The sequence below is a fragment of the Propithecus coquereli genome, unplaced genomic scaffold, assembly GCF_000956105.1.
Source record: "Propithecus coquereli isolate 6110/MARCELLA unplaced genomic scaffold, Pcoq_1.0 Scaffold61, whole genome shotgun sequence".
Taxonomy (NCBI): domain Eukaryota; kingdom Metazoa; phylum Chordata; class Mammalia; order Primates; family Indriidae; genus Propithecus; species Propithecus coquereli.
In genome coordinates this window covers 1,419,690-1,433,514 of record NW_012152063.1, presented here as the reverse complement: position 1 = coordinate 1,433,514, position 13,825 = coordinate 1,419,690, and the positions used below count along the sequence as shown (strand labels likewise).

At 37.7% G+C, this 13,825-nt stretch overlaps 1 protein-coding gene across 1 annotated transcript in view; it reads right to left on the bottom strand.

Annotated features, from left to right (window-relative positions):
- LRRC72 (leucine rich repeat containing 72) overlaps nt 1-13,825 on the bottom strand; it is a 47,338-nt gene that overhangs the window by 14,170 nt on the left and 19,343 nt on the right. Inside the window, exons 5-6 of the mRNA XM_012659392.1 lie at nt 1,513-1,594; nt 243-353 (exon numbers count right to left, since the gene is read on the bottom strand). Coding sequence (XP_012514846.1) covers nt 243-353; nt 1,513-1,594 — 193 coding nt within the window. The remainder of the gene's footprint in view (nt 1-242; nt 354-1,512; nt 1,595-13,825) is intronic.

Here is a 13,825-nt window from a genome sequence, read left to right as displayed (position 1 = left end):
TGTATATCCTCTTTTGTTATTTTTGTTGTTTTCGTTTGACATGCCATATCGTTTCATTAAAATTTTTTTCTACCTGTTGTTTATTTGAACGCATGTCTTAAAAAAGAATAAGATCTACTCTTGTTTTCAAGGAATATCTAAGTATTTTAGTTGTAAACATTACTCTTCTAGTTTTAAACTTGAAAAAGGTCTTGTGTTATTATTATTTTAATTTATGGCCATAAAAAAGTGCAAATCGTTACTCAGGGTCTTCAGATTTAGCATTCCCTTTAATTCCTTCACTGTTGCGTCAATGTTCGTTAACTCATTGTGGTGTAGCATGAGTATATGCAATGAAGGCAGACAACGCAGGCCTAAAAAAAAGAACATTTTTATAAGATTTTAAACATTTTTTTCAGTTTATTTATTTTTTAATCGACAAATAATAATAAATATTTTTAATGACAGCAAGCTAGCTAAACAAAAGGAAGGAATATATTACAATTGGAGAAAGAAAGAATGACTATTAATAATACCAAGAAAATATTATACAACAACAACAAAGCATATGAATTCAAATAATTGATTGCAATGTGAGACTATAGAATCGATTTCTTTCTACTGTTATTGTTTTACTTTTTTTCCATAGCAATTGATTTTGCTTTTTTGTTTGCTTGATTTTGGAGCAGTTATTTTCTTTCTTCTTTTTGTTTGTTTTTTTGTTTTTTGGGGGTTTCTTTGGCCATGATACTTAGATTTATAATGCCAATCAAGAGAATAATTACTCATCCAATTCAGTGCCTTCCTCTAACTTGCACAACTAAGTATTTTCTTTACATAATAGAAAGTCAGATATTCATAACATTTTTGTTGGTTCTAAATTACACATTTTCCCACATTTTTAACATAAGTGAAAGTGGGATACATCTTTATGATAGCCGTTACATAGTGTAATTGGCAAGATTTTCTTTCTTGGTGGTACATGAAATCATGGTTGGTCTTAACATTTACGATATTTTGATTCTATAATATATGATATTAAAGAAAAGTGTTTTATACTGTACCTGTTTGTATTCCATGATCGTGGTACACCATATACTTTTATATTAGGCTTGAAATTGTTAACTTAGAGATTGTTGCACATATAAAACAAACTCAGAGTAAAAGCAGGAATTTGGCTGGTAAAATTATAGCCAGTAAAAACTTTTAAGATTCATAAAACTTTTATATTTACTAATGCACCCAAACATTGTTAAAATTTTCTTCCACAATATTTAGTTTGTTTCTAAAATTCCTGTTAAAATATTCTTTTACATTTTGAATAAAACACATGACAATATTGAATTAGAAAAGTAATCTAACAGCACATTTCTTAAATGAAATGTATATAAGAACATTAAAAAATAGATCCCATCACATATTTTCAACAAAAATGTTAAAACATATTTTTGTAAGTCATTAGCAATTGCCATATTTCAAACTTATTGATTAATTGAAAATCTATTCAATCAGCAGAGAAAATTTAAGACGTACCTTCTAGGTCAAATATTTCATTGTTGTTTAGATACAGTTCTGCCAGATAATAGTTTCTGGTTAGAAATGTTATTCCATGGAGCTAAAAATGAGAGTTAGAGAACAATATACTTTCTAAAATAATTATATATAATTAATGTTTGTGTGTGTGTGTGTGTATATGTAATTATAATAAGACCATAGAAGTTTGACCTTTGCAGCTATTATTTGTGACCTTTTGGTCTGGTGTTGCATTTGGATTGTCTTTGAGGAGAGTGTGATGAAAAAGGTTGTTTTAGCTAACTTAAAAAAAACCTCTCTTACCACATCTCAGCCAAACTCCCTTGACCAGCCACCGTCTGCAACTAGAGGGCAAGGCATAGCATAATCCCACTCATTGGTCACCGTTCATTGTTTTCTACAAAACCTTTCCTGCCAACTCACGTGCTCACAAACCTCCATTTTCTTGACCACCCCAACACTTTGGTTTTTTTGTTTGTTTGTTTGTTTTTAAGACAGAGTCTCATTCTGTTGCCCTGAGTAGAGTGCCGAGACATCAGCCTAGCTGACAGCAACCTCAACTCCTGGGCTCAAACAATCCTCCTACCTCAGCATCCCGAGTAGCTGGGACTAGAGGGGTGCACCACCACGCCTGGCTAATTTTTTCTGTTTTTTAGTTGCCTAGCTAATTTTTTTTATTTTTAGTAGAGACGGGGTCTCACTCCTGAGCTCAAGCAATCCTCCCACCTCGGCTTCCCAGAGTGCTAGGATTACAGGCGTGAGCCACTGCACCTGGCCCCAATACTTAGTTTGACCTGTAGAATTAATTGCTTGATCAGTAGAGTTTTGTGTCTTCCTTAGGGAAAACAGCCATATTTCTTCAGCATCTTATCCTTTCCACCTCCCACTCTCCTAACAATATGGCATAGTTGCATCTTACTTTTAATATTAGATTCAAAATCAGCAAATATGATTGATTGGAAACGTACTCTCTTGAAATGAACCATTAAGTACTGCATACATAATACAGGGTATCAGTGCTAAACTGTACCTCAGAAATCTTTCTGTTATCCTGTAAGGAGAACCCCATTCTTAAAAATACTGACTCCATGACCTCAATAAAATTTAACACCTTTGTTTGAATTGTGAGGATGAGACATATTAAAGCCATAGAAGAGGAGTAGGTATGCTCTAAAAAGAGCAGGTAAGTTAAATGTAAGAATAATACCATTGTTATTGAATAAGATCTAGCAGGGAAAAGATTCTCATGAAATAGTCACTGATCAAGTGTTTAGGATTAGGTTATTAAGTATGAAATGTCCGATTTCCTTAAGTACTAAGTTTGATAGTTAATATCTCTGACATTTCATTTTGACACTTCTAGTTTTTACTGTAGAGGTATATCCTCAGTATTTCAAATGCACATGTTGGTGCGTCATTATCTTTCAAATTTTTTTAGAGCAATTTTTGTGAAAGCATGGATAAGTCAAAAATTCGTGTTATTTTCGAATGTGAGTTGTGTCATGGAACCAATGCAGTGTAGACAGCTAAAAATACCAACAAAATGTTTGGGAAGGTTATAGCACAGTAAGTCAATGATTTGAGAAGCTCTGTTCTGGTGATTTTAATCGTGAAAATGAGCCACGTGGGCAACCAAAGACCAGGGTGGCTAATGATGAGCTGAAAGCTATAGTAGAAGCAAATCCATCTCAACCTATGCGGAAATTAGCAGCAAGGTTTGACGTTACTAGTCCAACAGTATTGGACCATTTGATTTTTTTTTTATGGTGTTAGGATTTCAACGTAAGTATTGGACCATTTGAAACAAATGGGCAAGGTAAAGAAACTTGATAGATGGGTACTGCATGAATTAAACGAGCATAAGAGAAATTGTCTCAAAGCTTGCCTTTCTTTGCTGTCATGACATAAAGGTGAACTATTTCTACACCATATTGTTATGTGTGATGAAAAATGGGTTTTTTTTTTGACAATCGCAAGCATTCAGCACAATGGTTGGATAAAGATGAAGTGCTGAAACACAGTCCAAAACCAAATATTCATCAAAAAAAGGTAATGGTGTCTGTTTGATGGTTCAGCGCTGGTAGTATCCACTCCACCTTCCTGAAACCTGGTCAATCGATTATAGCTGATGTCTACTGCACCCAGTTGGATGAAATGATGAGGATGCTTGCCAGTAAGCAGCCAAGATTGGTCGACAGAGATAGACCCATCATCTTCCAACACAGCACTTGACCACATGTCTCACAAACAACACTACTCAAACTACAGAGAGGCTGGACTTAGAAACTCTCTGTCATCCACTGTATTCACCAGACCTTGCACCAACTGACTACCACTTCTTCCAGGCTTTGTGCTACTTCTTGCAGGGAAAAATATTCAATTCTCAACAAGCTGTGGAAAACACCTTTTGCGATTTCATTGGCTCTTGCCCTTCAGGCTTCTTTGCTGCTGGCATAAACAAGCTATAGTAAGATGGTAACACTGCGTTGATAGTTTAGGCACATACTTTGATTAATTGTACCCTTGTTTGAGATATAATAAATTACACTTCTGATTCGAAATCAGACATTTCATATTTAATGACCTAATACTTTATATATACAGGAATATATGCTCATGGTTGTAAATTTTTTTTTTTTTTGTATTTTCTGAAGCTTTTCATAGGAACTGTTATCATCAGTTAAATAGAAACACGTTGTCTATTGGTGAATAGATTCAGATAAATAGCCCAACTGACTTAGGATTTATTGGACATTTTACTCATTCCCCTCTCATATCTCAGAAAACCCATTGGAAATATTCATGAATTATGAAGCTACAAAAGGCATGAAGCTGTTTACCTCATCCATTTATAGACTTATCTCTGCCAAGTTACATCGGCACTCCTTCAGAAGGACCAACAATAATTTCACCATAGCTTTTGTTAAGTCATGAGTGGAGTCATGTTTCCCCCAGCTAGGAGAAAGCATTAAAACAGGAAGGTAAGGGTCCCCATTGGCTTTTTATCCCTTTCTGCTTTTTCTCCTGGCCTCCTGGCAGCAATTCACTGCTTTCTGTTCTTCCTTTCACCACTCTCTGCTTTAATAATAGCCACAATTCACATCCACATAGGAAAAAAAACACCAGTGGAAATTTTGACCTTTTCTTCCCTCCTTTTCAAGTTACCTGCTGACCAGACATTACTAGAACATTACTAATTAGTTGAGACTTTGATTTCTCTTGCATTACTTATTAATACAAGAAGAACACTAATAAACTTGACAATTTGGTCTTGATTATATAATCATAGTTTTCCCACAAGCATTAACATCTTTGGGCTATGATTATGGGGACTATAAGATTGTACTGTTTGTTGAGGTGAGGGGGTGAGGGGAGATAGAGTGGAAAGAGACAAAGCCAGATCATGAAGACCTTGGGGAGCTATTAAAAGATTTTGTGCAGAGGAATTATTGCCCAATTTGATCTTAGAAAGAAAACAGCAGGGTGGAGCATAGTTTAGGGGGAATAGTAATTACAATGGCAGGAGAGGAATAAGGAGGGTGTTACTCTAATTCAGAAGAGCATATGGTGGCCCAAAGCAGAGTAGTGATGTTGGGAGAAGAAAGAAGTGAAGGAAATTGAGAGACAGTTGCTAGGTGGAATTCACAGGACTCAATAGACATTGCAATACAACAAGTTGTTAAAGTCAGGAACAGGAAGTAGAAGACATGCTGATTGTCCTGACACTCAAGCCATTATTAAAGTAAAATTTTATTATAATTACCCATTTAGAAAAATCTATAGTATTGATTCTCAGGATTGCTGTAGGATTTATATTTAACATGACATTTCACAAATCACCTATGTTAGCTGTAGGGTTGGCACATAGCAAGTGCTCAATAAATGGTTATTTATTATTTAACCATTTTTATTAATTTTATAGAGCTGAGTGTCTTATATTTAATATAAAGCACTTACAGGTAATCACTGAGGTACTACTAGGGAAAAATGTATACCATCATACATTTAAAATTAAGGAGGCATTCTTTTAGAGCAGGGTTTCTCAACCTCTACAACTATCAACATATTGGACTAGATAATTCTTTGTTGTAGTTGGCGGGGTTGGTGCTGCCCTGGACACTGTAGCACATTTAGTAGCTTTCCTGGCCTCTACCCACTAGATACCAGTAGCACACGCACCCCAGTTGTGATAATCAAAAATGTCTCTAGACATTGCCAAATGCCCCCTGGGGGGTGAAGTCACCCCCAGTGGGAGATACTGATTTAGGGACAAGAGAAGAAAGGATATATATTAAGTGCTTATTATGAACTGTGCATTGAGCTAGATGTTTTCAGAGAGATTATCTAATATGATCCTTACAAAAACCTTATTTATTTAGTTAGTTATTTTCTTATTTACTTATTTATTTTTATAGAGGTAGGGTCTCTCTCTGTCACCCAGGCTGGAATTCCTGGGCTCAAGGGATCCTTCCTCCTCACCCCTAAAGTGCTGTGATTACATGCTTGAGCCACCACACCTGACTAATTTTCTTATTTTAGTAGAGATAGGGTCTCACTGTATTGCCCAGGCTGGTCTCTAACTCCTGGCCTCAAGCAATCCTCCTGCCTCAGCCTCCCCAAATGCTGACATTATAGGCACTAGCTACCACACCCAGCTCTGTGTGTGTGTGTGTGTGTGTGTGTGTGTATGTATGTGTGTGTATGTATGTGTGTGTATAAAGTCTCACAACTCATTTAATCATCACTATAAACTCATGAGGTAGGAGTACTATTTTTATCTTATGATGAAGGTGAGGCACAGAGAAATTAAGTAATTTACCCAAGATTATACAGCTAGCATATGCTGGAACAGGAGTTTGACACAGGCTCCAGGGGCTCGTGGAAACCACTACAATTTTGCTAACACCCAAGACAGGAAGCTGAGCTGTCCAGCCCAGCTCGTTTCCAGACTCAGCTTGAGCCACTGGCTTGACTTGTTCCATCTGTCTGATTTAATCTTGACCTCTCAAGTAATCTGGCTTTCTCTCGACAGTTGCTCCAACATGGCTGCCCTCACTGAGTCCCAGGCACCGTCCTATTCTTTCCCCACCCCTTAGGAGATGTTCTTATGTTTTTAATAAGACCTTCTAGCAGAACCTAGAGAGATACTATGGTTACCAATCAATCCAAACTAAAAGAACTATCCAACACTGGCACAAAGCAATATCACATACAAGTGAGTACACATGGTCTTGACTTCTTCAACCCTTCCTTTCAGCATTCCTTTTTCTCCTCCTGGCATACTCTTAACCCTGACCATCCCATTATTCCCTTTTCTTTCCCACTTCATTCCTTTCAACCCGCTCTAGAGTCCCATTTCTCCATGTTCTAGAGGTAAACTATTATGTTGACCATTAAGACCAAGATGTTAGCCATCCCAGGGGGATTTCTTTTAAATTAGAGGATTATGATCAATGACTCTCTAATTGTTGACTGTTAGGTCATTTTGAATAGATAAGTGTGATCTGAGAAAACTCCTGAATGCTCCTTAAACTATGCTCCAAAACAACTCCCTAAGATATCAGCTTGTAAAATCAGCTTTGAGAATTGAGTTAAAAAAAATAAACTGTTTTTTCCTCTTCTCTCACACACATCACAATATAGAAGACTTTTGTGACCAAATTTATACAGTTTGTTCCCCACACAACAAGCAAGCAATCAATTCTGCAGCAGACAACAGTTGGGTGTCTTCAATTCATTTCTGACGCTAGCTATCTAGAGATAGTGTCAGATCACACAGGTTGAGGGCTCAGTCCCACAGGACTGCATCCCACTTCCAATGCCAATTGCAAGCTCCGGGTTGTTTCACCTGTGCTTCTGACCTACTGGCTATAAGTTGGGATTCCTGTTACCCCACTTTGGATGTGATTAATTTGCTAGGGTGGCTCACAGAACTCAGGGAAACACTTACTTACATTTACTGGTTTATTATAAAAGATATTACAAAGGATGCAGATGAAGAGATGCATAGGGCAAGGTATGGGGGTGTGGAGCTTGGAGCTTCCAGGTGTGCCACCTACCAAGAACATCTATGTGTTCAGCTACCCAGAAGTTCTTTGAACTCAGTCATTTTAGGCTTTTAAGGAAGCTTCATTACATAGGCATAATTAAATCACTGGCCATTGTTGATCAACTTAACTTTCAGCCCCTCTCCCCTCCTTGGAAGTTGGAGGCTGGGGTTGATGTACCAATCCTCCAATCCTGCCTTGATCTTTCCAAGACCAGCCCTCATCCTGAAGCTACCCAGGGGCTGCCAGCCATCAGCCAATTTATTAGCATACAAAAACCACTTATCACTTTGAAGATTCCAAAGATTTTAGAAGTTATGTGCCAGGAAGTGGGGACTAAGACCAAATATATATTTCACAATATCACAAGGACTACATCCATTAAATCCAAATAGTGCCACCAATATAAAAAAGGGCCTCAAAAGTTTGTATTATTGTGAAACAAGACCACAGAACTTTAGATTTGAAAGAGGACTTAAAAATTATACACATGAAATTGTGCATGTGAGAAAAATGACTTCTGGTTAAAGATTTAGATTATATATACACATCTGATTTTGTTTCATCCAAAAATTAATCTAAAATAACAGTAAAATAATTATTTTAAAAGACATATCCATAAGGACAGAGAGAACAGGAAATGAGACAACCACAATATAATTTTGGAAGTTATAAAGCATATGGTCAAATGGTAATAGAATTAGCAGAAATAAAAAAGTCAAATTCTGAACAGGAAAACAACCTGATATAGATGCTCCTTGATTTAGGTTGGGGTTACATATCTCATCCATTTCTAAGTTGAAAAGCATATAGAATACACATCGCTTTTGCACCATAGTAAAGTTGAAAAATTATAAGTTGAACCATTTTAAGTCAGGGACCATCTGTATATACCACAATGTTCTAAAAAGACCTGAAACCATCTATATTAAAACAGTGTAGAGCCATAAGGTATAAATAGTAATCTAAGCCTGATTTTTATAAAAGTGTAGATATAGCCAGAAGTTAATGAGCCATTTTTTCTTAGTTTCCTTACTGCTATAACTGGTTACTGCTTAATGGCATTATCTTCTCTCATAGGTACAAGATTTGTGACTTCCCCCGTTACTTCTATAGAAAACATTGCTATTGTAAAGTCCAAAGACTTGTGCTTCTATAGATAAGATTGCCATTTGTAAAGCCTAAGACTGGTCTTTGAAGTATTTTTCAGACTCTGCATTCCAGGGGGGCCCATTGATTCCAACCAGACCCATGGATAGGCATAGGAATGGATCCAACAGTCTCAACACCCCTACCCAGGAAATATCTCAACTGAGAAGATAATCTCTGTGTCCCAACCCTATGAGTTCATTGCCTACCAATAAGCAGACCCCATTACCTAGCCCTTTGTCTGCCAAACTATCTTTAAAAACCCTTTTTCCCGAATTCTTGGGGAGATGGATTTGAGAAATTCCTCCCATCTCCTCGCATGGTGCCTGTGACATTAAACTCCTTCTGTACTGTAAGCCCTGCTATCTCAGTATATTGCTTCCTCTTGAGCAGTAGGCAGTGAACATGGTAAGGCTGTAACAGATCCAGTAACTGGAGGTAAAGGTAAAGGGGAAGGGATTAAACAAGCATTACTGAAAGCTGTTCAATGAGCAAGTCTATTCCTACAGAGTGGATCCAATCTACTGCTAGGCAACTGAGTCTCTTCTACCACATCAAAAGACTGGGGTTTATTCCCTGGATAGAATAAAGTACAGAGTTCCTCGCCATTAGACATCAGACAGAGTTGAAGGCAGAGGGCCTACACTGAAAGTAGGAAGATTAAGGGAATGTCGTATACACACTGAATGTGGAGAATTCCCAGCCCTCCTTCCCCAGGTTGGCCCTCAGAATGCTGGCAATCAAGTCTTTATCCCTTGGGCAGGAGATTGAAGAGACTTTTCTGGGTACTCTTATCAGCCTAAGAGGAAACACCTAAAAATACTAATGTCAGGGTTTCCCCCAAATTTTGCCTTGCCAGATAACCCTACAGTGAAGCTCACAGTTAATAAGCCTCAATCACACATGCTCAGTACTTCCAATCAACATTTTGGACTGCTATCTTAAATACAACCAGTTAGCCCAGGATGTTTGAGGCAAAATTCTGCCACGAAGCACAGAGATCCAAAGAAATCAATGGAAATAAGATTAATTTAGTGAAAACAGATATTATGTAAACAGAAGCAACACAAATACCACTATCATTATTATGCTCAGGGAGATTAGAGAGCATATTTTGTCCTAGAAACAAAAAAAAGGTAATAAAACATATACATTTTAATCACCTCACACCTATTACGATGGCTATTATCAAAATACAAAAGACAAGTATAGGCAAGGATGTGCAGAAACTGGAATTCTTGTACACTGTTGGTAGGAATGTAAAATGGTGTAGCCACTAGGGAAGACAGTATAGAAGTTTCTCAAAAACTAAAAATAGACCTACTATATAATCCAGCAATTCCACTTCTGGGTATATATTTAAAAGAATTGAAATCAGGATCTTGAGGAGAAATCTGTACTCCCATGTGCATTGCCGAATTATTCACAATAGTCAAGGGGTGGAAACAATCCAAATGTCCATCAATAGATGAATGGATAAAGACAATCTGTTAATCACATATAATGAAATATTATTCAGCCTTAAAAGAGAAGGAAACCCTACAGTTGTGACGACATGACTGAACCTGGAGGACATGATGCTAACTGAAGGAAGCCCGTCACAGAAAGACAAATACTGCATAGTTCCACTTACCAGGTATCTAACAACCAGACTCATAGAAGCAGAGAGGAAAGTGGTGGTCGCCAGGGGCTGGAGGGGAGGGGGAAACAGGGAATTGTTACTCAATGGGTACAAAGTCTCAGTTATGCAAGATAAGTAAGTTCTAAGGATCTGCTGTGCAAGATCATGCCTATGGTTGATAATACAGTACTGTGCACTTAAAAATTTATTAAGAGAATAGATTTCATGTTAAGCATTCTTACCACAAAAAAACAAAAACAAAAACAATCAGAAAACACATGGGACACTAGGACACCAAATAAGCCAAAATAAAGGGCCAAATTTGAGAATTGAATAAACACAGTGCAGGAAGGCACCATCTTGAAAATTTACCATCTGCAGCCCTTTCTTAGGAAGCCACTGGAGAATGCAATCCAGAAAAAAGAAAGCTGTGCAGTATAGGAAACAAGAGAAGCAAAGGGAATCCCCAGGGTGGTGACGAAGGGTGACTGTGGTTGTGCACAGGCACACAAAGCAAGCAGTTGAGACTGGAGCAAGTCCTGGGCAGTGTTCTTCAAGAAATAAAAATAATTAAATGCATTGAATATATTTGGTCAACTGACAGAGAGTTTGGGTTGAGTAAATGATAATAGCTGATAAAAGTGTGTTAGTTTCCTAGGGCTGCTATGACAAATACCACAGACTGGGGTGGCTTAAACAGCAGAAATTTATTTCCTCACAGTTCTGGAGGCCGAAAGTCCAAGATCAAGGTGTCAACAAGGTTGGTTTCATTCTGAGGCACTCTCCTTGGCTGTAGAATCACCATCTTCTGGTGTCTTCACATGATCTTGCACATGCACACGTACATGCACACGTTTGGTCTCTCTCCCTCTCTTTTTCTCACTTTTCTCTCCCTCTCCCCCACCTCCAAACTTTTGTCATAAAGGCGCTAGTCATATTGGATTAGGGACTATCCTAAGGATCCATTTTAGCTTAATTACCTCTTTGAATGCCCTGTCCCCAAATACAGTCACATGCTGAGGTTCTAGGGATTAGAGCTTCAACATATGAATTTGGAGGAAACACAATTCAGCGCAAAACAAAAAGCAAACAAAAAAATCAAACGAAAATAAACTCTAGGGAATTGGAGTAAGTACAATGAAGGAAAAATAAAGTGTAATACATGGCTTCGCTCTGAAGAGCCTATTTTGTCATAACAATGTAACTAGTAAATATTGATTTACCCAAAATTACAGTACAACCACATCAGGAGGATGGGGACTGGAAAGTATGCATGTGTGTGGTAGGAGGGCAGGAAAGAGAAAGAACTAAATCCTCATCTTCCTTAGTGGGAACTCTATAGCTATTGTCTTGAAAGGAAAAATCAAGAAGTAGCAGCAATACCAGCAAATGATTTACAGAAATGCTGATAACATAAGATCACTTAAAAGAAATGAAATTTGTTGCATCTGGTGAATGATAAGTGATGGAGAGTGTGTAGAACTGTTGCTAACTTGTGGAACTAGCTAATTTTTTAAATTATTATTCTATGCATATATAGCTCTGTTAAAAACAAAACAATTAAAAAAAAAAGTGGGGAAATGGGGTCTTCATATTTATCCTGTGACTACTGTGCGTAAGTTTCTTTGCTTAGAGCTCCATACATGCCATCTCATTTCTGTTTCATGACCCTTGCAAGAGTCAGGAAGAACACCCCGTATTGTATAAGAGGGAACATAGCTCTAAAGAGTTTATGTGATTTGCTAAATATTAATAGTTGGTTAGTGACAGAACCATAGCTATACCATAGCTTTCGGTTCAACATCTATTTATTAAATAAATACTCTGTTCCAGGCACTCTGACAGAAATAATTTATGCAGATATTGGTGCTATTCCTTTGATTTTATTTTTTCTGAATATTGTCTAGTACAATGTGGGAGACACTGTCATAATTTTTTGGCTGCCCAGCATCTAAACCTCCTTCCCACAATACAAGAAATTCCCCATCTAAAGAGTCTTGGTGGGAATCAGACCCTCCTCGATTATTATTTGCTCTTCCAGACTGCTAGCAGGCAGGGAGTGGACCCATGACCTAGGCTAAGCCAATCTGATGCATCCACTGTCAACTGTGAATCAAGAACTAATGATGCAAAGTGGAGGTGGTTGAGAGTTAATTCTGGTGGTAGCAGAGATGGAGACAACAATACTCGTGTTTTGTAGCAGTGGAAATGGTGGCAGCAATGATGCTGGATGTGTCCAGGGTTGGTGCTGGTGACATCAACAGGGCAAGCTGGCACTTCATCAACAATGTTTGTGGAAACTAGTTCTGTGGCCTGGTTTTAACCATGGATCCCTTTGATCCTGAGACTTTCTGAACTTGATTCTTAAGCTCCATAATATCTACCAATACCTTTTCAATAAATTGTTTTTCTGCTTAAGTCAGACAAAGCATGTTTCCATCAAGTGAACTTCTGTTACCTTAGCTAGTACTCGTGCAAAGAAAAGTTCCTAGCTTTGATATCTAATAAATAGCAACTGACATTTTCCAATGAACAAAAAAAGTATATACTAAGCAAAATATTATCAACCTACTCTCCTCGAATTTATAATTGATTATCAATTGCATTCCATTTGTGATTCATTGACAAAAATCAAAATATTGTATTTATGAGAAAATATTAGTGTTTTTATTTAGTCATTCTTCCATTCAAAAAAAATTTGTTGAGCGGCTACTATGTGCCACAGTTTTGTGCTAAGTTCTGTGGGTATAGCAGTAAACAAAATAGACAAAAATCCCTGCCTTTTTTATAGTAGGGAAAGATTAGATAAACAATACATACAATAAGTAAATTATATATTATGGTATAAGTTGATATATGCTTTGGGGAAAAAAGCCTAAAGCCAGGGAGTTGCAGAGGTATGTTACATTCTAGGGATGTTGGACAAGGTAGGCCTCAGGGAGGAGGTAACATTTGAATAAACTCTTGAAGATGGGTGGGGAGTGGGCCACTGTAGTAGATATCTGCAGAAACAGTACTGAGGACAAGCCAGTGACAAGGTCCAGAGACAGTGTGGTGCCCGGTGTGGCTAGATCAGTGTGAGCCAGGGAGAGATGGTAAGTAATGAGGTCAGAGAGATAACCAGGGGCCCAACTTGTGTAGGACATTGTAGGTTCCTATAAGAACTTGGCTGAAAGTAACAGGAAACCATGGGAAGTTTTGAGCAAAGGAGTGACATGTTTTCACTTAGGTTTCCAAAGATCGCTGTGTCTTCTGTATTGAGTTATTTTCAGTGGCGGAGGGGGGCAATTTTGCCTCCCGGGGGCATTTAACAATGTCTGGAAATATTTTTATTTGCCACTTCTTGGGGGAATCTTCTGGCATCTAATAGGTAGAGGCTAGGAATGTGTCTGAAAGTTCTAAAATGCACAAGACAGCCTCCACCATCAAGAATTACCCCGTTCAAAAAGTCAGTAGCAAGGAGATTGAAAACCTTAGGGGCAAAAACCCATAGACC